Source organism: Crassostrea angulata, chromosome 5 (genome assembly GCF_025612915.1).
Source record: "Crassostrea angulata isolate pt1a10 chromosome 5, ASM2561291v2, whole genome shotgun sequence".
In the NCBI taxonomy this organism is placed as follows: Eukaryota; Metazoa; Mollusca; class Bivalvia; order Ostreida; family Ostreidae; genus Magallana; species Magallana angulata.
In genome coordinates, this window is record NC_069115.1 from 59,675,550 (window position 1) to 59,698,962 (window position 23,413).

The window sequence follows — 23,413 nt, forward strand, 5'->3', positions numbered from 1 at the left end:
AAGCAGCCATATTTCCATTCAGTCAATCAATACAGAACAATAATTTTCCTGATAGGCTTCAACAAGTTCAGGTTATTCATCTGCTTATAAATGAAAACCTTTGTTAAAAACAAATTACAGACCTAACAGAATTCCACCTTCAGTGTCAAGGGGTTTTGGGAAAGTTTTGAGTGTACAACTCTCTGATTACTTGGATGGTATTTTGAATGATGCTCTATGTGCATTTAGGAAAGGTAATGGATGCCAAACCACCACACTGTTGTGTCTCCCTGAAATTGGAAAAAAAGGCTTTTGATCAAAAGAATGTGGGCTCTTAAGATGTACATTCGACAGGAATCTGGGCGCACAAGGAGAGTGAAAATTTCATCAATTAATTTTCAATAATTTTCGAATTATAATCGTTAATTGGTTTCTGTTGGATGTGGAATGAGTGGAAAAATATTTGAAATGCAAAAGGTTTTATTATAATATGGGTCTAAATATAGCAACACGATGCAATTCATGCAAAATCCTACTTATTTACAACTGTTTTTAAATGATTTTGTTGTCTCTGGGTCTTCTCTCCACAAATTTGAAACGTGTAAAGATAACATATTTCAACATTAAAAATGTCGTTTTTAAAAAAAAGATGGAGAGGTGACCAAGAGATGACTAATTATGTACTTTTTCAAATTATTTTTTGAAGGATAAAAAACAAAGTCAATTGATATGACAGTGTTGTTTAAAACAGTACTTTATAGAGCTACTATTGACAAGTCTCGCATGGCTCAGTGGTTTCGTCCTGGATTAGTGAATACAAACATTCAGTGTTTTGGGTTCAAATCCAACTGGTGGTCTTTTTTTTTTTAGGTAAACTTTTTTGTTTTAAATGTTTGTTATTATAACATGATGTTGAATTATTATAATATACCGGTACATTTTAATTTGTTGTTATTGATTTCTAGATCTGCTGCATGAACACTATAAAAAAAAGTCTTATTACTAGTTTTTTAGGATATACACAATATAACTTCATTAAAATATGTTTGCATTAACAGTTCCAACTAGTTATCGGTTTACCTCTCATTGCCATTTTTGAAAGCTTTGTGAGTTTTTTAATAACCGGAATAGCCATGTACTTCGACTCTCAACATAATATATTTTTGTTGAAACCAGTACATAGCCTTTCGAGGTTATAGACATTTAAATCCCAATTGATTCGTGTCGAGGATTCATGCAAACTCACAATCTTGTGCGCTCACTTTCTTTACAAGTGGCTACTTTTGATTGATCTCTCTAATACTTTTGTTTGTCTGCCACATGATATATTATTAATAAGTAAGCTCACTGTATATGGTCTTTCTCCAAATTCTATATTCATTCATAGTACTTAGTAGTTCCTCGACGAATCGTTGTCAGGAAGTAAACCTTCATGGAGTTTTCATTGGTTTAGTTGGTCACAAGAAGGGTGTGCCAAAAGGCTTTATTCTGGGACCATTATATTAATGCTTTCACGAATGATATTTTTATTTTATTAAGAACGGTTCTCTATACGTATGCATATGACAATACTTTGGCCTACTGGCATAAGGATTTGACACTTTGATTAAGGTCAGACGACACGTTCTTCAATTTTAGATAACTTTTTCCAGGAATTTGTTAATGGTTTACTACTACTTTGACAAGCTTTCTTGCAAAAAATTAGGGTACCTTACCAGGCATTTCTGCAAAATACTAGAGTATGCATTTTCCTATATAATCTTGAAAATACACTTGAATTGCTGATATAAAAATAAGTACATCTCTAGCACAGCTAAATTCACTATATCTCCGCCGGGGCGGGGCTTTGAACTCACGACCTCTAGAACCTCTACGCCTCTGGCAGTAAGCGGTCACGGTTCTAACCACTCGACCATATGGACATATGACCACATCCAAGTAAATTTTGATCATTTTAAAAGTAATTACAAAATTAATATTTTTTATTGGAACTCTTTATTACGAGGAGATACAAAAAAGATTCTCGAGGAACGTGTCGTCTGACCTTAATACCTTACAAGATGAAATTTAGAATGGAAATTACATAGAAATGGATATTACTAATATAGTTAAGTTATTGAACAAATATACATGTATAAACAGATCTGTTTTATTTTTGAAGATTTCGACAGCACTTATGAAACATTATTAAACAAAAAGCATGCCATCTCAGAAGGTAAAACAAAATGCGTAGTATGGCTATTGAATGTTTTAAATTATACATGTCCTAATTCCTAGATGCCTTTCTGACTTAGTGAGTTCCAGAAAAGTAAAAGACAATTTTAGATATTCAAATAATTTAGAAATACCAATATTAGAATGTCTTCATATGGTAAAATGTCTTAAAGATACGCAGCACTATTTCTCTGGAATTTCCTACCTAAAAATGTAAAATTCCAAACAAACTTTTTACAATTGAAGTACATGAGAGCCTCCTTAAAAGCCAAGGAATATGGTTGCTCAGTATGCTCTATTTATTATTTTTATGTAAAATGTGTGCATGTATATGTGTGTCTTGTTCATATATGTCGTTCAAATGTGACTTTGTTCTTTCATCTGACATATGTTTCTTTTATGTATCTTTGTATATTGTCTTATTCATGTGATTGTAGCTGTAATATTGTGATTTCATTTTATGTTTATAGTGCTGCATGCTAATATGGTGTACCGTTAAATACTTTGTATGTTTATTATGTCAGTCAAAAGCTCATTATAGTTCGTGCTGACCTTTCATTTACATGCTAACTTTAATATTTGCAATACTTTTCTGTACAACATCAAATGTTCAGAAAATCACCAACATTCTTAAGGAAAACAGAGTACTAGTCATCGATTTAACTTTAAATAACTAAACTAATACAAATAAGTGCTTTTTTGAAGATATTAAGAAAATGATATGGGGTGAGAACGAACAGTGTTTTAAAATCAAAAGACCAAAGGAAAAATACAAAACAGGAGAAGAGCAAGCACCGACCTCTACAAAAATTAGAGGTAGGATCAGGTGCCATGAAGGAGTGAACATCCTCTTCTGACCTGTCACACCCGCCGTGTGCTCTCTTTCGTAATCGGGAAAAACGGAGAACACCGTAGACAATTTACTTTGTAATTCTGTTGATATTGTTTCAAAATCAAGTAGACATTTGATCTTCCACAGTGTCAGCTTCCCATCATACATTACTTTACTGTCACTTGAATAAATACGATTCGTTCCGAATAAACCCATACATATGCTTCCTCATTCACAAACGTTACTAACTAATGAAACATGAAAAACAAGTGACTGCCCTTTAAAAAAGGACTGCAATACGAGGACAATATGCACATGTTTTAACGGAAATGTGAAATCCTTGATGTTGTCAGAGATTTCCCCGACTCTAGCCCCCTACTTTTATGATAAGATATCGAGAGGTAGACCTCTAATTGAAAAAAGAGTGTTTTGATAAATGTTATAGAAGCAGTCTTTAACCACCTAATGTATACGTTGTATCACGTATAGTCCTGACCTTTTACCCCCCAAAAAGGGTTCATACTTTTAACATTATTAAGATTACATGTATAGTATTAGACATTCGGCGAATTTCTCTATCTGCGCACACATTATGCCTCGCTCTAGTTTGTTAACTATGCAGTGACAGTGAGATTTAAACTTCAATGTAGTGACATCAATCATGTATTATCATACTTAATTGCGTAAAACAAATTTTTCGGGAAGCACACTAGCCTCGTCTACTAAACGTAAAGCAATTATGCTAATTCAGTAAGCAACAAACCATAGCGTTTATGCTATTTGATGCATGTTGTAGTTTGGGCATAACATTAACTTATTTCATGATGCTGACAATTCATATCACACGTCTGTCATTTCTTTAAAAAGGAATAATTTGTTTCTGTTCTGTTAACAGACAACTGTCTTTACAATTATAGCGCCTTTGAACATGTCCATATAATATATCGTATTGAATTCAGATCCCGATTCAAATAAACTTGTTTGCCAGGTTACAATGTACCCATAGTCCCGCGCAGGAACAAGGTAGCTCAAGGTAGCTGAAAAATTTTCCCCCAAGGCATCCGATTTAACCTCGATTATATATTTTCTGCGTAGCCCTTAGGGTCCAGGCAATCATTTTTACGCATGATCACCGAAATTTGTTATTTATATCATCAATAAAAATCATTGAAAGCATATTAATAATAAACAATATTTGGTACGACTGACATATTTATGTTCACTCTTGCTACTTTAAAAAAAAAATAAAAAAGAAAGAACAAAGAAGAAAAAAAAGAGTTGATTTCTGTTCCGGATTGATCCGTTTCCTCGGTACTGTGCTTCACAATATATAATTTTTCCTAAAGTCTGATGCAAACAAAACTTTTGAATTTTTAATTTGTATTTTATTAACATTTATTTTGCATCTTTTTAAATACCTAGTCTTGCAACTAATTTCAAATGGCCCGTGTAGCAGGGATGTACATGATTTTTACAAATAATTGATGTTTTTACTAATTTAAAATCGGTCGTTTGTTTCAATTTTGTTTCGTCGTTTTTTTTAAAGAAGTTTACATTTGTGAGCAACTGCTAAGTAAGGACAACAATAGTTCTGAGGGCCGATTAAACGTGATTACATAATAAACAAAGAAATGAATTACTTATCTATAGATTGCACCATCCGATTCAAATGATTATTCTCTCTTAATTTAATTAAAGCTATTGAAGTATTTGACACGTGTTATTTTCTACAAGAAAATTAAACTTTGATAAAAATAAAGCCATGGTCATATATTTTTCAAGGACAAATTAACTATCATCTAAAGAAAGACTTGATGTTAATAAATTGTCCATGATTTAAGATCAAATGAAACTCTATACATCAGAGGCACGCATATGCCCTATAAGACATCGGATGCAGAAGGGACAACACCATTAAACAAGCAGTGTACTATACTAGTGTTACATTGTTTGTATTGTCATCGAGGTTTGTTTGGTTCAATCATGACAAATTGTATTTACTGCCACCCGGTAAATTCACCATTTACAACATGACATAAAACAAAACTATAAATCATGAATAACTACAGTTTATTATCAAAGCGTCATGTATATTTATATTTTTTAAAACAATAAAACACCAATAACAAAATTCATTCCTATATTATTAATTATGTCAATTAAAAACAAATATAATATATTCAATTATATTCATAATCAGCTATACCATAAAAAAACATAAAAAAAAAACATTCAAAACTGACATCTAGGTATAATATTGCAAAACTAACCAGATTGTATGCATAATCGTTCTTTTTTATTAAAATATGAAAATAAATGAATCTTTTACCGCAGATATTTTGATAAAATTCAAATTTTCTTTTTTCATCAAGGGAAGACAAGTCTTCAGAAATGTTTAAGGTGCAAACCGACCGCTTCTTATATGTTGTCAGTAATGTATATTTGATTTATTTCACTTTTATTAATATCTAGCAATAGTTATACATATCTAAGTAATCTTAAATGATTCAAAATTGTTCAACATTCCTTCATTATACATTGAATACCAGAATATTAATATAACTGTAACAAAGAATCTCAAAATAAGTAATTCAAATCACCTTTCAATCAAACAATATTCTATAAACATATGTTTTAAAATGTATAACATCAGAAAAAAAGAAACTCATGAGCCATACCGCTCACCTGATCAAAAATGACCTTTTTTCACAATGTAAACAATTGACAAAAATAATCACTTTATAAATTTTTGATTATTTAAAAAGTTTTTTTTTTTTAACATTTATTAACATTATTTCTTCATTAGATTAAAAGATTCTTTTAAACTATTATTTAATGTTGATCGCATTATTGTTCCAGTGAATATAGTACAACCGAACTGGTATTGGTTAGCTAGCTTTAATAATACAAATAACATTGTTGTACCTCATTGTAATAATTCTATTTAACCCGCCATCTGATTGGTCTAGGCAGAGACGTAACAGGGTTAAAAACCGCCCTATCTCCTGAATAGATATTACATTTGACCACTTTTGCAGTCTCGGCATTTTTCATTTCATTGGTCTGTAAGAGCAGCGATAAGCACATGACATAGACAGACATGATATAATTTTAAATGTTGAAAAGTATTATGTTTATTTATATCAGAAACCAATTCAACTATACATGATTTGAATATATGAATAAAAGGAAAATATAGACATAGAAAGTCAAATAATCACGACTTATTTTGCTTTGTTTTAAAACACGACGTAATTTTTAAAATGCCAGAATGTCTTTCGGTATATTATATTACTTGCATGAATGCTTAGGATATATGAAGATTTTTTTCTCCAGTAAAATAAAATCATCTTTGGGTGATGCTCTCCGAAAAAATGATTTTCGTTGGTGAATAATCCGCGTCTCTTCTACCACCGTACAATAAATAGTGTATCTTTATAAAAACCACTAATGAGGCCGATTCTAATTATTTCTACCCTATATATGTTGATGAAAATTAGTAATTTACTTCTATTACAATATTTCTAGATTTAAAAAGAAATGTTTTTACCGCCCCGATTTCCTACGGGATTGTCTCGAATGTTATCAATTTTGCCATGAGGCGTTTTAAAAATTTGCTGATAAAGCGCAATTATTTCACGTTATCCCCATATTTTTGGTACATATTGACATAATATATGGGCTTATACAATACTTTTTTTAAAATGAAATAACATCTTTGAAATGCTCAGGTGTTTCTCTGAATGATATATTAACAGAATCTAATTTTATAAAGCCATCGCCACTTCGAGTAAATTATACTTTGTTCTATGGCTTAATGAATACAGTGTACAATACCGGGAAACGATAACGCGTGGGCGCCATTTTCACGTTTCACCTAACCAATGTCATAAAATTACTTGTTGAATAGTTAAGCCAAAACCTTCAAACTATAGGATTACTAGACTAAAGGGAAATTTGCAAAACTGCTTGAATTGGCAAAATAAGAGAAAACCTTATTTTCTTGTTTTCCTGAAAAACAATGGCATGGTTCTTCATTTAAACAAAGCTAAAAAATCTCCAAAAATCAATTCAATTCATAGAGTAAGAATTAAATGTAAGCAATCAACGCATTGACCTAAGACAGCAAGACAGCAGACACCAGCTATATTTTGATCAGAAAAACTCACATGAGCTTTAACAAAAAGTTCATATACAAGTTATTTTTTCACATCTTAGAGGGACTTGGTCACAATTTCAGATGATAACTACAATACAGTTACTTTTTCTGTCATATAGATGATTTTTTACTATTCAAACGTTAGAAGTCGAGTTACAAGCGAGGTACATTATTTACATTTTATTTTAGAAATAAAGTTGAATAAAAACAACTTGTAAAATTTTTGTTTTCAGATTTTGAACAGTAAAGAAAACAACAAAAAAGCTATTTCTTTAACAAAATAAACACAATTTACATATAAAAAAAGGATGTTGATAATTTTCTTTTTATTGAGAGTTGTTATCCTTTATGGAACTTACTAATACATTACATACGGAAACAAAATATGTCATTGCCGTTAACAACGTCTTGAGAATCTTGAACAAAATACTGAGTCTCTGTATCTCGCTTTTTAAATAAAATATAATATTAAGAATTTCTTCAATAATTTGAAGTCATCCATATGTTGAAAATGAAGTAAAATGAAACAAAATAGTTAAGCTAAAAGTGTGACCATAATCCAGAAACAAAACAAAGAAAATCTAATAATAAAAATATAAGTAAAGAAATATTAAGAAGACATATTTACACACTACATTACCTTGAATATTCTGTAGTAAGATGATAAAAATACAGTTAACAAACTATTGGACTACGAGTAATTTCAAAATAAATGTATAATTTTTCAGAAGTATTTCTTTAAAATTATCACATATACTTGAAAAAAAGTAATCAACTTAATTCTTTAAGATGCATTTTATCTGCCAACTAGATTGTAGACCAAATTTTAACCATTTTTAAATCAATGCTAGCTTTGTTGTTTTTGAGTCTAAGTTAACTACACAAAGCCATTTTTTATTTTATTTATTTTACCGGATAAAAAGGAAGGAGTTAATGTTAAACAAAAGCGTACATAGGTTTATCTTTTACGGGATACCAATAACATTTATCTCAGAATAACATTTAAATAACATTATATTTACATGCTATGACTACTTGATCCTTTTTTAAAAGGTCATATTTTGGGTCATATGAAAAAAGATAACAATTTTACGTTGAGCGTCTCACATATTAAAAATGCAGCTCATACTTTTAATACATCTTTATATATCTGAATATAGCTAATCTGAATTATTAATTATAATGTTATAGAGGTAAAAAGTGCACAAGTTGTATATGATCAAAACAGTCATATCGATAAGCTTGGTCGCAGCGTATTTGAGTGGATGAACAGTCCATAACAGTAGATGAATCCAACTAAGTCATCCAACATTCGAGGGTTAATCTGAAAGAAAGAAAAAATGTAAACCGGTAAAAAAGAGGCAAAAACAAAAGAATGTTAAATGTCTGTTTTATACGAAAGTTACTATTTAAATAAACAAACTCATTCCAAAATATTAAATTTCTGATCCTGGTTACTATTTCAAACACATAAAGATCAGACACGTAACTTTGTTTCTGAAAGTGTGGGGGGGGGGGGGGGGGAGGGGGGGCGAACTCATCCAAAAATATTGACACCTTAAAAAAATCCAACTTCTCAAAATCATGAAAATCATAATCCGTGAAGGGGGGGGGGGGGGCAGAGCATGGCATTCCTTTAACTTCGTATGTTAATATGTTAATTTACGTCTTGTAAATTAAATGTAAATTAAAAACAAAAATTGCCCCCCCCCCCGTCACCCCTCCATGCTATATACGTACCTGAAGGTCAAACTGTTTCTTAAAACCACTCATTTTTATATGATATTTTCATGCAGATTTGTAGAATTTGTGTGTTACGTGTATTCTACTTTTGTAATAAATTTAGATGATAAATACAAATGTTGGTGTAATGTGTGTATTGTGTTTTGGAAATGCAATTGCGATGTATCTTTCATTTCGTATAGACAACGGATTATCTCTCTGTATGAACGACTTGGTACTTTTTGTATAGATACCGGCCTATCTCTCTGTAAGAACGATTTAATTCTTTGACTTGTAAAACGGAACTAGATACATCAAGGATTATTTAATGATTTAATATCCTCGGGCTTATGATAATATATCTTATGAATATTTCATTACATGAACATTGTGATATTGAGGTATTAGGTAGGTAACTACTTTTTTATTATAATCAAAACCTAAAAAGAACGATGCATGCCTAAATATCTTGAGAGAAAATCGAAAAAGACTTACAATGGCATCAATTAAAAGTGCGTTAAGATAAATAATAATTACATAACATATAAATTAGAATAATCTCATATTACCAAACCAGTTATAAATCGTCAATAGATATGATTCATTAATTCAAAACTAAATAAAAACAAAGCAACAGTAACAACACCAACAACAAAACATACAGCAAAAGAAACAACTACAGTATAGGAGATCCATACCTGTTCCAGCAAGTATTAGAACTGCTCAGATGGTCGAGATATCTGTGCCTTGTGATATGTCTTGTACGTAGTGACAATCTCAGGCGATCTACAACAGAACATTGTAATCCTCGTGATCATACTTCAATATAATTGCTGACTTTAACAATTTGAAATAGTTGTAGAAATAAATCACTAGCAATCAAATGATATATGATAATCATGTAAATGTCACATTTATAACATGTGTTACTAACAATTATATTTTAAAATTATTTTTTAAAAGAACAGCGGTATTAGAAACACACATTCATTCCAGCAAGTATTATATCTGCTCAGATGGTCGAGATGTCTGTGCCATGTGATATGTCTTGTGCGTAGTGACAGGCGATCGATCCTACAATATAACATTGTAATTCTCGTGATCATACTCCAGTATCACTGTTGAATCTAAAAAATGAATTAGTTGTAGAAATAAATCACTAGTAATCAAATGATATATGATAATCATATCAATGTCACATTTATAACATGTGTTGCTAGAAATTTTATTTTAAAATTATTTTTAAAAAGAACAGCGGTATTAGAAACACACATTCATTCCAGCAAGTATTAGAACTGCTCAGATGGTCGAGATGTCTGTGCCTTGTGATGTGTCCTGTACGTAATGACAATCTCAGGCAATTGATCATACAACAGAACATACTTCAATATCACTGTTGACTCTAAAAAAATGAAACAGTTGTTTGAATGAATCTTCAGTGGTAATTAAATGATTTATACTAAATATTTCAGGCTAACATTTATAGAATATGTAGCTAACAATTATCAGTTTTTAAAAACTCTTTTTGCGTATTTAATTGTGCAGTGTTTAAACAGTACTGTTTCTCAAATCGAACACATCCCAGGAACACTTGACTTTTCATTTTGTTTTAGAAATAAAATATCCACTATATTTATTTCAATTAAGAGTTTAATATCAAATGGCGTAATTGCTTAATTACTAGAATTACGATTACAAAACAGAACAAATGAATGTTTGAATTAAAGAAGGAGTAAACATTTATGGTTTTAAAACCCAAACAGTATAGTTGAGAAAAACAAGATGAATATGGTACCTATACAACATAGGTGATATATATGCAGACTTACATTAAGCCGAATCAGAGAATTCAGTGTTGTCCATCTGTGCCGTCTGTTTGGTAGACAGAAAATGAGCCTGCCACCAAAGTGTCATTGTTTACTGCGAAAGCCGAATGGAGGAGGTAAATTCAGATGCTTGAGTGATAATTGATTATGACAAATCCAGCTAACGTTTTTATTGAATACATTTCTACATAAAATCTATCTACATCTTTTTCAGGACTAAATGGAACAGTTTGTAATATAAAATACGGGCGGAAACTTTGAAGTCAAATAGAAAATGTCAAAACGTGTGAATTCATTACACTTTCTGAAAAGCAAAAGGCAAGTTCATACCTTTATTAATATCTCAACAGATATCTGCAAAACAGTGAACTATTTGCACCTAAAATAATTTAGCTCATGTAAATTATGTAAAAAAGAAGAATGTATCATTTCTAATTTACGCTAGATAGCGCGTGCCATTATATATGATTCTTGATTCCTACATTTCTAGTTATTTACCTATTTTTTACTCTGTGTATTGTTCTGTTTGTAAACTTAATGAAGCATTCTTTGGTATGGGGCACTATTGCTAATGCTTGAAGTAGCAATCGAGTTTTAAGTTTTGTTTTTGATTTGTTAATTCATTATTGTATAAAAACTAAGCATACATTTCTTTTGACAACTTTTTTTTCATTAAATACAATATATGACTGAACCAAAGTTTGAAGTATTTATCTAATATAATGTACATATTATATAAATTAGATACTTTCGTTTGTCTCGCCGTCGGGGTTGCTGATTTCCATCTAACTCCCAAGATGTTAAGAACGATGCCTGGTTCTGGTCTTTGCTGGATTTTATATCATGAGCACTTCCGGTTTGGTTTAGTGTTCCCCAAAAGCTTTCGGACTGTTGTTGGTTGCTTTGGAAATGACGATATCCTTATAGCATTGAACAATGATGTTAAAATGATTTTTTATACAGATTGCCAATAATTTTTAACAATATCGAGGACAAAATGAACATGAAACACCAGCTTGACAAATAATTGAGATCTAATAAGATTTGCTCTAATCGTAGGGACGTTCTAGATAAATGCAGCCTTACAACTCAATTCATATTTGAGGCGTGCTTAGCAAATGTTTCAACGCATCAACAATTAAAAAAAAATTAAACACGTTGGCTGTAGCATTGCAGGAAAACTTGGTTATTGCCAAAACGATCAATATGTTAAAGAGTAATCTGGAACACTCTGTTGTTAGAGCTGTTTTTTTTTAAATTATGGTTTGAAGCAAATAAACAGATGGTTCAAACTTACTAAAGTCTGTCCCAAGTTATTGCTTCCATCACTTTTTGATCATTTTTAATAAAAATACACATACCCGTGAAAGAAGTGCAGTTGAAATCGACGAAATGGAAAATATCCAAGATATCTTCATTGACAAATTATCCCATTTCACTCTTTAAAATTTACAGGTACGAAAACAAGTTTTTTACGGAGATTTATAATGGGAAATGTTTTCATCTTTTCTCCATTCGGAAGTACTCGGAACACTTCGCACAATTTTTCAATGTTATCATCCGGGCTTATTAATGGCTGATACCAGGCTTGGGGCGAATTACATTGTAAAGTAATGCATTACATTACCATTACTTCATGAATTTGGGCATTAAATTACCATTACCATTACTTGATTTTCTTGAAGTAATGCATTACATTACCATTACATGAGTAAAGTAATGCATTACCATTACCATTACTTTGTTTTAAAAAAGTAAAGCTAATAAAGAGTTTTTGCAAATGTTTCAAATATAAAACACTCTTTAACATATCTACAGCTTCATGCTCAGTATCAGGTTCAAATTCAATGACTATACAAGAGTCATTCTTTATTTGCTCAATATATAATCATCTTGTGGCATTATGAACAACATATTACATAAGTAAAATGATATCTATAGACATTTGGCATGATACAGTGTAGGATACGAAATAGAGACACAGAATTTCATGCATAACAAAAAACAATTCATGGAATAATGTTGCGGTTATCAAAAGCTAAATAGAGATATTTCCCCAGATTACACAAATCTTTATAATTTTGGACACTTAATTGTATTATAATTCATAAATAGATGGTTTTTCCAAGTTTTATTTCTTAAGATACTGTATTTGAATGTATTTCTTTCTAATGAGGACACTTTAAGACAAAAGATTGCTGTTGCACTTTATGATCAAAGTTTCAAAGGGTTCATCTTTTAACTGCATCCTGTTAGTAATCTTCCCAGCTATACTAAATAAATGTTTTACAGGAGCAGTCGAAGCTTGGACTGAAAAGTACTGTTTGACTATCTTTATCTTAAGATATATTAAGTGCAATAATAGAAAAAAACCATGAATCTTGTATTTTCTATCAGTCCAAACTAATGTACAGTGTACTTAATATACAAGAGAGAGAGAGAGAGAGAGAGAGAGAGAGAGAGAGAGAGAGAGAGAGAGAGAGAGAGAGAGAGAGAGAGAGAGAGTAAGTAAAATTATTTTCAAATGGGTTATAATATTGGAAGTGATATTGATTTTCATCATGGATGGGCAGTGCATTCATTTTGCTTTTAAAGGTGCATGTCTGTCTTCTATTCTATTTGGACGTAGCAAAGGGAAGGGGGTTGGGGTATTTAGCACTTCTTCTAACAATAGATTGTTTTGATACTTAGATTATCCTGGGGGCATAGTGTGTTGTTGACACATTTCTTATTGAAGTGCAAACTAATTGGAGTAAATTGTTTAAATGATTAGAAACTCTTAATAACAACACTCTTAAAAATGTTATGAAAATTTGCTGTAATATTTAGTGATATTAACAATTCAAAAATAAAATTTTGAAAATCTTTTTTTAATAATACAATTAAAAAATTTTATCTCAAGAATTATTTCTTTCTTCTTAAAAAATAAATTTAGTCAAATTCAATTTCAACTATTCATTTACATGTATTCATCACATTTTTTAAAGTGAACATTCATAAATAAGCATAGTAATGCAAAGTAATGCCATGTAATGCCAGCATTACACTAGATTTTGGAAAGTAATGAATTACATTACCATTACTTGTAATGCTAATTTTGTGGCATTACGCATTACTAGCATTACTTTGAAAACATGTAATGCATTACAATGCATTACCATTACATTTAGCATTACCCCAAGCCTGGCTGATACAATGCAAAATCTCCGTAGACTTTCTATTTTGGGATGTGTATTGAAGTCTGAAGCGGTAGAGGGGGCGTTTCAAAACAGATAATCTGGACATTTTTCATATTGGTGGATGAACGTAGTTTAAGCACAAAGGTATTTTTTATAATCGAAATATCAAGCGAAAAGTGGTGGAAGCAAAAACCCGGGACAGAGTATAGTCGTTAATAGACGTCAATTATACGCGGGAATAGCTAACTGAATGCAAAAGCTAAACTATTTTCAGAGGTAATAGTAAATATGAAATTAATGTAGAATAAATTCATCTTTAGCAAAACTGGATCTGTTAGAAAGATGTACAGAAAATAATCAAATCAGCAAAATAAACATACAATTCTTATATAAAATTTCTTTTTCTATCTATCATCAATTTTAAATCAAACGATTATAAAACATGTGATACATGACTTTTCATTGATTAATATTTTTTTAAAAAATATATTTTTGACCATTATGCTATTATTTGAAACAGTGGCATGGATATGACATCATCACGTCGGAAACAAAAATATCGTCATACTTGATGTAAGTTCACATCTATGAGAAGTTACATACATGTACTTGGAGATACTTAGAAAGCTCACCAGGTGTGAAGAAGTAGAACGATGGTGCACGTCTGCCTCCCACACCACTTCGAGGTCAAGACTCGAAGTAAGTACCAACTCTAGAACCACCTTGATGTTCAAGTTCACCAGTACAGAATTCTCTCTCTAGCAGAAGGAGCATTCTAACTTAAAGGAAAAAACATAATTAATTCCAAACTATAATGCAACATACCTTTGGAAAAAAATCAAGTTTGCTAGAAAGTAAACATTGCAGGAACAATATATTATTATCAGAAAGTATGTGTCTTATTGATGTTTCTGGTAGCTCTGCTGTTCGGGCGTAGTATTCTGTATGTAGTGGTGTTGGGCTGAAAAGAAAGTTATAATGTCAAACCTAGTCATTACACCATATTCAATAAAAAAATCCATAGGTCTTATGTTGTAAGGATAAATCCATAAGAGATTCATGTATTGCAGTTGTATTGTTTGTAACTTACTGTACCTGATGTAAGTACCCAATGATCCGTTACATACTTGAAGGTAATGGGAGAGCTCGTCCATAGTGAGGAAGTAGAACGATGGCGCTCCTCTGCCGCCCACACCACAGCAAGGTCAAGAACCACAGTAAGTACCAACACTAGAACTACCTCGATGTTTAAGGTCACCACTTGAGAAATCTCTCTCTAGCGGAAGAGTTATCTTAATCCAACAGGAATGTCGCTAGTTGATTTTCCTTTAAAATAAACGGAGGGCTGCTATTTTAACCTGTACATTTTGTTGTATATTTACATATACATACTTTGGATGATCTGATTATTTGCAACTATTTTCTTACCTTGATTCATTAATAATAGTAACATTTTCAATGACTATACCCTTGTTTGACCACGCTGATTTGGGTTTTTTTCTTCGACGTTTTGGAACGCACGTTGATCTTGAACATCTTTTCTTACTACGGTTCAGCAGACGAAATGTTGCGCGAAAAATGTTTTCTCGGGTTTTTGTAGGAAACATACCATATAGAATAGTTTTGTTGAGTTTTTAATCTAAAACTGTATGCATGTGTAAACCATATAATACTTATTGTCAGCTTTTAATTATATTCAATATTTTCAATTTCCAACAAAATATAAAGTTGCACATATAACATAATTAGATATAATAAACATAAAATATATCATATACCTGCCTGGAGATTTCATGGTCTGGTCAAAAGTAGCTCCACTGATTTTAAATTAATGAACCTTGATTTCAAATGCCTGCCTTATATTTCCCAGAATCAGCAAGCTTAAACAATGTGTTTGGTTTTTTTCTTTGTTTGGGTTTTTTGGGATGGGGGTTGCATATATAAAATGGTATTTTTCATTGACGCTATTAATATTGTTTTGTGATCGCGAAATTTGTATTGTTCCATTTTTCAACAATTCATGATAATAATTATGTTCATTGTACTGTATACAGTGACAAAAACAGCCCGTCAACAAGTACACATCAAGTCGTCTTGATTGATATTTGTGTACTAGTGTCAGCTTTTACCTGTGCTATGCTGATCTCCAATTCTCGATGTTGTCTTAATTATCGGTTGTGTAGAGACATCGTCCTCAGTCATCGGAAGGGTAACCGCTGGTCCTACAATACATTACTGTACAAGTAAACTCATGATGTCTACATTTAAAAAAAACGATGCTAACGTGTTATTCCTGCATTTCCTGCAGAAAATTATAGAATCATTTATCATTATTTTATGATGGTTTCTTCAAGTGTACCTAAATGCCAATTTTTTTCATCATATGCTTTTCAATTCAGAAAGAAATGGCAAACCTATGGATTCTGATAATGTTTACAATCTTTTAAAAATGCATATAATTTTGCATTTTCTCTTTTTATTTATTATTTTGTTTGTTTACCATAGACCAAATTAAGGTATGTACAGACTTACTAAAATCAAGATTATAAAGCTATTTAGAACAAAATTATTGTCCGTATGAATATTTTCCTAGCAAGGGACAGATTATTTAAAAGTAGTGTACTTTTTTTATTTTTAAAATATGCTGTTTAACTTATAATTATTTCTCCTTTTACACTTTATTCTTGTTTCTTTATCATGAAAAATATATGAAAAAAAATTAATACAAGTACAAAAATTGGATTCTTAGGAAGAGTAACCGCTGGCTCTACAATAAATCAATGCACAAATACACTCATGGAATCTATATTTAGAAAACTGACACTAGCTTACGCTTGATTCCTGCACGTACATTACAGTCTTTCGTAAAAGGTAGTTAATAAAATATATCAATCACTTTGAGAACTCTAAAAAGGTTTATATATTAATTTATGCTTTTTATCTTCACTAAATGATAGTTATCAAAAAAAATAAAATGCTTTGGTAGAAATGATATGTAATTTGTTTACTACCAGCCTCATTAGATAAACAATGTGCTATGTTTTCTCTCTTCAGAGGGTAAGAAGACTTGTCCAATGAATCGAATATTCAACAGTCATAGAAATAGCATATCCTTTTGAAACACTTTTTTATAACAAATAAAATTTACGAATTCTGATCATGCTTTAAATGAATTTTGAATATAGTTTTGTACTTTATCTTGATGATTTTGTTTACTTTAGATAAAAATAGTCTAAAAAGTTCACGTAATATTCAAAGTTTGGTATTAAGCTATGAGACGCAATATAATCGTTCATTTTTCTTCTGATCATACAACCTCTGCAAAGTTTTTTTTTCCAGGAGTATATAAAAATATCGTACTTTTTTGGTTAAGTATACTGGTGTAACTTAAAATCAATTTTATTTCACTTTTTGTTTGCTAACCTAATCCTTGCATTAAAGTATAAACCTTCATATAATTCTACAAGAAAAAAAAGGAAGTTCGATTATTTTAATGGAAATAATTTATCTATCATGATTCATTCTGCTTTTCAGCATGCCACATTCAATTATTTACAGATCCTCAAGGTAAAAAAATTATTGCATTTTACTTAAATTTTAATCTCCATTATCTTTGTTGTTATAAAATTACAAATTGAATTCCATTCCCAATGTTTATTCATGACGTCACTGGCATCTAGTCTAATATTGGCATGTTCATCAACATCATATGACTGTTTACTGTCGTGTAGTAAGACAGTTTACAGTTGTTAGAGGTCACGGGCAACAGTTTGCGAGCCAGTTTGACTGATTTTCTGTTAACGAGATATATAGTCAACAACTGTTTTGTTATAGCCTTACTACTCAATAACTTTTTTTCGCGTCACTGGTCAACAGTCATTTTTAACAGTCGATTTTAACAGTTCCAATCAACAGATCCAGACCAAGAGTCAAAATGCTGGACTTTTTTTCAATTTAATATTAAATTTGTGCTTTGGATGGTTTCATATTCTAAATATGTTCAGTAAGCACATTTTCCGGTTTGGCTTTTTCAAAGTATTTTAATGTTCTTCCTTTAAACTACAACTTATTTGCCATAGATGGATAACGTGAAGAAATATAACTGCAGTATTGCATGATATAATGATCGTTATGATTATTAAAGCTATTCCAGACCTAACAGAGCGAATGAAGTTATTGTCTTCTTATAGAGTTATATAGTAACCATTTTACAGGTGTTTTACAGTTGGCATTACTTGAACAATTGTTGTGACATATGACGTACTGTTTTTGGCAAAGGTCGGGTTTGTAAGATGAAAATTATGTAAATAAAAAATTAATCATTTTTTATTTGGTACAGTCCCTGGAACGTTTTACTTTCCCATTTTTCCGTGCGTTTACCGTGCGCTCACAGTGCGTTCACTGTGCGCTCACAGTGCGTACACCGTGCGTTCATTTGCGATCTCCGTTCCGCTCCGTTCGCGCTTACCGTTCACAAAACGCTCAGCGTGCTTTCACTGTGCGTACACAAAGCGTTCACCTTACGTTCACCGTTCGTTCGGCGTTCACTTATTGTTTAGTCCGTTTTCATTCATTTTCGTTCGGAACTCCAAAATGAAAGGATCGGTATCAGCATATTGAGAAAAGAACCCTTGCGTAAAGGTGAAAGGAAACTTATATTACACATGGAACACCATTTTGATAAGAATTTAATCCGGGGAATTTTAAGTACACATTCTTGAGCAGGTCTGATTTTAGTTGTTGTTGTTTTATATCACTCTCCTAAACAGGCATTATTTTTGTTGGCTCAAACATGGCGTAAGTATGCAATTACTGTAAACATTTTAAGTTACACAATACAGCAATAAATTGCTACACAAATAATATTTATTGATTTATTTTAAGACGTCAGTCCAGTCGTTTGAAAACAGAAGACTTCAATCAACAAACGAATCGACACATATATAAGTATAAGAAACGGACGTTGTATTCGTGTACTTTTCACTATTCATATAATAATTCCTTTGATGTCCGATCACAAACATATCCGGCATGCTCGACAATAAACTGAACAGATCAACTTAAGAAATGTAAGCATAAATGCGTGTTAATTTATAGATTAACAATAAATCCAACCGATTTATCAATAAATGCGATGTTTTAAAGTGATTTATAAAGTAAATATTACATCCCGAATCGTGTTTTCTTATTTCGCCGAACGAATCAGCCAATTACTGCTTAACTCATTTAATTACTATATGATTAGGCCAAAAATTGATGTAAATGTTTGTTTCAACAATAAATAAAAGTTCTTTATCTGCTTTATATGTTATGATACATATATCTATAGAAAACAAAATTACAATGGCTTTTTTTGTTTATTTACGTAGTTGTGTTCACTCCGCGTACGATGTAATATTTCGGATACATAGGTATTGAAGTTACCTCGCTCTAAAGATTTTCGGTTTTATATATTGATTAGACATTTTTATTATTACATTTCTCGATTATTCGTTGATAAAATTAATATTATGGTCTTAAATTTGGTTTTATTTTTTTGTTAACTTTCAAGCTATTTTTTCCTGATTACCGACAAAATACAACGTAAGAATAACCATCAAGGCACTCCAAATAAATCATTCATCTTGCATTCACATATCGTTCACCGTGCATTCACCGTTAAATTTGCGTCCCGTTTGTGCGTTCATTAGCGTTCACCAAATTCCGTTCAGCGTGCGCTCACCGTTCGCTCAGAGTGCGCTCACCGTACGCTTAGAGTGCGCTCATTGTACGCTCAGAGTGCGCTCAGAGTTCACTCACCGTTCAAGTGTGAAAGTAGAACGTTTCAGGGACTGTACCATAATTGGAAATATACTACGTTATATACATATAAGTATTTGGTTTTTAAATTTTGACCATTCGTCATTGATTTTTATAGAGAGATTATTAGGATCACTCCTTAATAATGCCTATTCGAGCGTTATTGGATTTGTTTACGTGTCCGACCGTAATGATCTTCACATTAGAGTCAAGAAATGTATCCTTTTCCTAGAATACTTACTCGAAGTAGAGTCACAGGTCATATCGTGATAAGAAACGTTAATGATTTCCTTTCCTTTTAAGTGGTCAGGGGAACTGCATGTCGGTTCATCATAATATTGACTGTTGTATGGCAGAAATCCCTTCATAAATTCCACAAACGATTGTAAATCACACGTACATTGAAAGGGATTTCCTCCAACATACCTTTAAATAAAAATAGAAATACAAATACAAATCAGAATTTGCATTAACGTTACACTACAGTCCAGATCCTATAACTATACATATAATTTTGATACAGTTATGTAATGCAATCACACAACTAAATTTAAATGAATGAGCAGCTCTCGTGATTTTTTTCACAATGATTTCTTTAAGCAAAGTTCTTGTGAGGATTTCACAAAATAATTTGTCATTTTCCCAAACGTTAGATTCATTCTAATCAAATCATTTCAATCAAATTGGTTTTTTAGTCCATCAATATAATCTTTACATTCTTCACACGTATTTTACGTGAGGGAAATCGAACGTTATTAATGTTAGTCACGATTGCCTTTGACAAGTTAAACGAACATTTTATAATAATAGCGGAAGGAAAATTGTGATATAAAGGCTGGTATTTATAATATGTATCGTAATATGTATTGTAATCATGGGCAAAGATATCTATTTAATTTTGAAACATCAATAAACAAAACATAGGCAATTTATACGGGAATACTTATGTTTACACATAAAAAAAATCTGTACTAATGTTATACCCAGAAGAAAACAATATTACAAAGAAGTTGAAGGATAAATTGCTATTCCAGACCTAACAGAGCGAATGAAGTTATTGAACCTCAATTAAATGACCGTAAATCCATAGTTTATACTACACAAATGTATCATAGAAAAATTGTAACGGAGTAAAACCTATGCTCAGACTTTTTTTCATTGGACCTTGAAATAAATATGATTATACTGGAGCATACACCTACATTTAAAAGATTATAAAATTAAATATTGTTTATTATGTATGACACCGAGTGAAGAATGGCATTTTCTCTAGGAATCATAAACCCAGGTCATAAGTAGGGACCCTTAAATATATTGACATTAGGTAACCTTTCCCTGGCTGCTGGCTTTCCCACCTTCCTGTGGTTCTGTAACTGACTGAGGCCCACCCTTTTTACCATCTAAGCTCATATTTGAGTGAAGAAAATCAGGAGAAGTCCTCCGGGAAAATACGTACGATTTGACATTGAACCCTGAAAACCCTTGAAACCGGCATTTGTACTAATTAATCATAAATTTGCCTTTTTATATAGACACTGTTAAGGTGACAGGAAATAAATTATATATATTTGGTCGAGGATATGTTAAGCAGATAGTGCTTATATATGTGATCTAATTTTTCAGTGCATTTTTAGAGTTGGTTTACATGCAGGTGACACATAGTCCTGACTCATGAGCATTTTTAAACCTTTCCGAATAAAACAAGTACAACTTTCATATACCGGTACATATATATAAACACTATATAGAATAGCCAGGGACGGTCCTTTTTTCACATTTTCACTGGTCCAGCACCACGCCCCAGTCCCGAGCAACTGCCATGAACTACTGTTGGATTTGTAGCTTAACGTCAACCCATGCAAATAATCACCAAAACAAATAAGGGAAGGGAGGTGCAATCACCTTCTTTATGAGGGACATTTCGTGTTCTGAACCCACCCTACTTTACAAGCACAAAACTGAAAGTGAAAATTCTGGACACAATTTTGCATTTTCATTCCATATCTGATTAAAAGTGTTATCAGTATTAAAGTGTTATATTTGAATGAAATGAAAATGAGCCCCTCTATCCACAAAATGATTGCAAAAAATATTCTAGCAATTCAAACCCTAAAAAAAACCCAGCCAAACCTCAGGTTCTCCCTTTATTTAAAACTTTTGGCTGGGTATTTCGTTCGAAACTACACCCCCCCCCCTGCTACCTTACATCAAAAGAAAATATAGATTGAATCATATGTGTTGTAGATACATTTTTTTTCTTATTAAAGTTGAATACCACACTTGGAAAAGTCACTCAAATAAACAGAAAATTATTTCATTTTAAGAAAATCATATGAATGATATAAATTATGAATAAAATGTATTGATGGCAAATTTACATTTTGGTGATAAAAATAGATAGCTAAAAAATCAATTTAGTAAGAAACAACAAAAGCTCCTGTGGGATTCGAACTCGGGATGTACGGACTCTGTTTTGCGGTAACTTACATGTTGCCGTCGATAAAATCATTTCAATGAAACAAAATGTCGTTTCGATCAAATGTCAGGTATTTGTTATATTTGTTATGATGTGTTATTTCACCTTAATTCGAGGTTTAGAATAAATTGTACCATATGACTAAGTATCAAGGTAATTAAATATATAATAAATATTTCTTTATCTATCTATCTATCTATCTATCTATCTATCTATCTATCTATCTATCTATCTATCTATCTTTTTTCTATTTATACGTACAGTTCCTGAAGCTGTGGAAACTTCTCAAAGACGATGCTTTTAATGCTGGTTATCATGTTGTTATACAAATACCTTGAAGATAAAATATTAACATCAAATAATAACAAATATAAAAGCTTTAAATTAATAACAACTAATTATTTATAAAGGCCCTGTCACACCTAGCTGCGTCCCCACGGCGTGTTAACGCTGAGTCTACGCCGCGCGCTCATGGCGTGCTAGGAGATTTTACCGCGCGTCAACGGCGTGCTTTGCGCGCTGACTGCGTGCACAAGACGTTCTTTACTTCTTGGTAGGTTAATATTAATTTGTTCAATTGTATGGGAAACAAGCAAGAATTTACAACTAGTAACTAGTAAACAAATGATTAAAAAATTGTTTTGATTTGATGAAATGGTACATTGTAATTGAAACATAGTTACTTCTAAACAATTTGTGAAGGACTAGGATTAAACTCTTAGTAGTCAGGTCTACAAAAAAGATCCGTTATTAGAACCAAATGGCATGAATTCCCTCTACGTCCATTGATAGGTCTAGGAATATTAGCAAATGCTACTTTTTACATAGTCATCGACATCCAGTTTGATAATTATTACATCGCTTGCTATTGTACAACAGCCATTTTTCGAGTTTTCGTGGTCTTGATGACAACGCACTAGAAACGCCGTGAGAGTGCGGTATAAACGCAAAAGAAACGTCACGAGAGCGCGATGAGCACAGCAACAGTTCTTCGGGGTCGCTGTGTGAACGCAGCCAAATTGAATACAACTTGTTCAAACGCTGTGGATGCGCGTTGAGAGCGCGATAGAGACGCAGTGAGATCCCAATGAACTCCGTGAGGTCTCCGCGCAAGCGCAATTGACTTATCACTGCGTCTAAACTGCGATTAGCTACGTTCCTTAAGCGCGCCGACGGACCGACGGAGCTCTCGTGGCGCTGTCGGAGATTTTACGGCGCTGTCACGGC

At 31.9% G+C, this 23,413-nt stretch overlaps 1 protein-coding gene and 2 long non-coding RNA genes across 8 annotated transcripts in view; all 3 read right to left on the reverse strand.

Moving 5' to 3' along the window:
• Positions 1-4,983: 4,983 nt before the first annotated feature.
• On the reverse strand, positions 4,984-9,695 carry LOC128182951 (uncharacterized). The gene is made up of 2 exons (XR_008243499.1): positions 9,605-9,695; positions 4,984-8,508 (listed from the first exon to the last, which is right to left on the reverse strand). It is a non-coding gene; the product is annotated as an uncharacterized LOC128182951 (long non-coding RNA).
• A 246-nt stretch (positions 9,696-9,941) lies between these two features.
• On the reverse strand, positions 9,942-15,610 carry LOC128182950 (uncharacterized). Of its 5 annotated transcripts, none has more exons than XR_008243496.1 (7): positions 15,340-15,610; positions 15,007-15,237; positions 14,544-14,872; positions 11,481-11,652; positions 10,736-10,826; positions 10,179-10,308; positions 9,942-9,980 (listed from the first exon to the last, which is right to left on the reverse strand). It is a non-coding gene; the product is annotated as an uncharacterized LOC128182950 (long non-coding RNA). The 5 variants fall into 5 exon arrangements; XR_008243498.1 differs by lacking the exon at positions 15,340-15,610 and adding an exon at positions 11,063-11,086 and having other exon boundaries at positions 15,007-15,309; XR_008243497.1 differs by lacking the exon at positions 15,340-15,610 and adding an exon at positions 11,063-11,111 and having other exon boundaries at positions 15,007-15,309.
• A 4,234-nt stretch (positions 15,611-19,844) lies between these two features.
• The window catches only part of LOC128182949 (slit homolog 2 protein-like), a 434,673-nt gene continuing 431,104 nt past the window's right edge, over positions 19,845-23,413 (reverse strand). The window contains exons 4-5 of one of the 2 annotated variants that reach the window (XM_052851734.1): positions 22,448-22,519; positions 19,845-20,136 (exon numbers count right to left, since the gene is read on the reverse strand). In XM_052851734.1, the coding sequence (XP_052707694.1) occupies positions 19,908-20,136; positions 22,448-22,519 (301 nt within the window). In that variant the 3' untranslated portion in view covers positions 19,845-19,907. The remainder of the gene's footprint in view (positions 20,137-22,447; positions 22,520-23,413) is intronic. The other variant, XM_052851733.1, reaches the window with a different exon arrangement.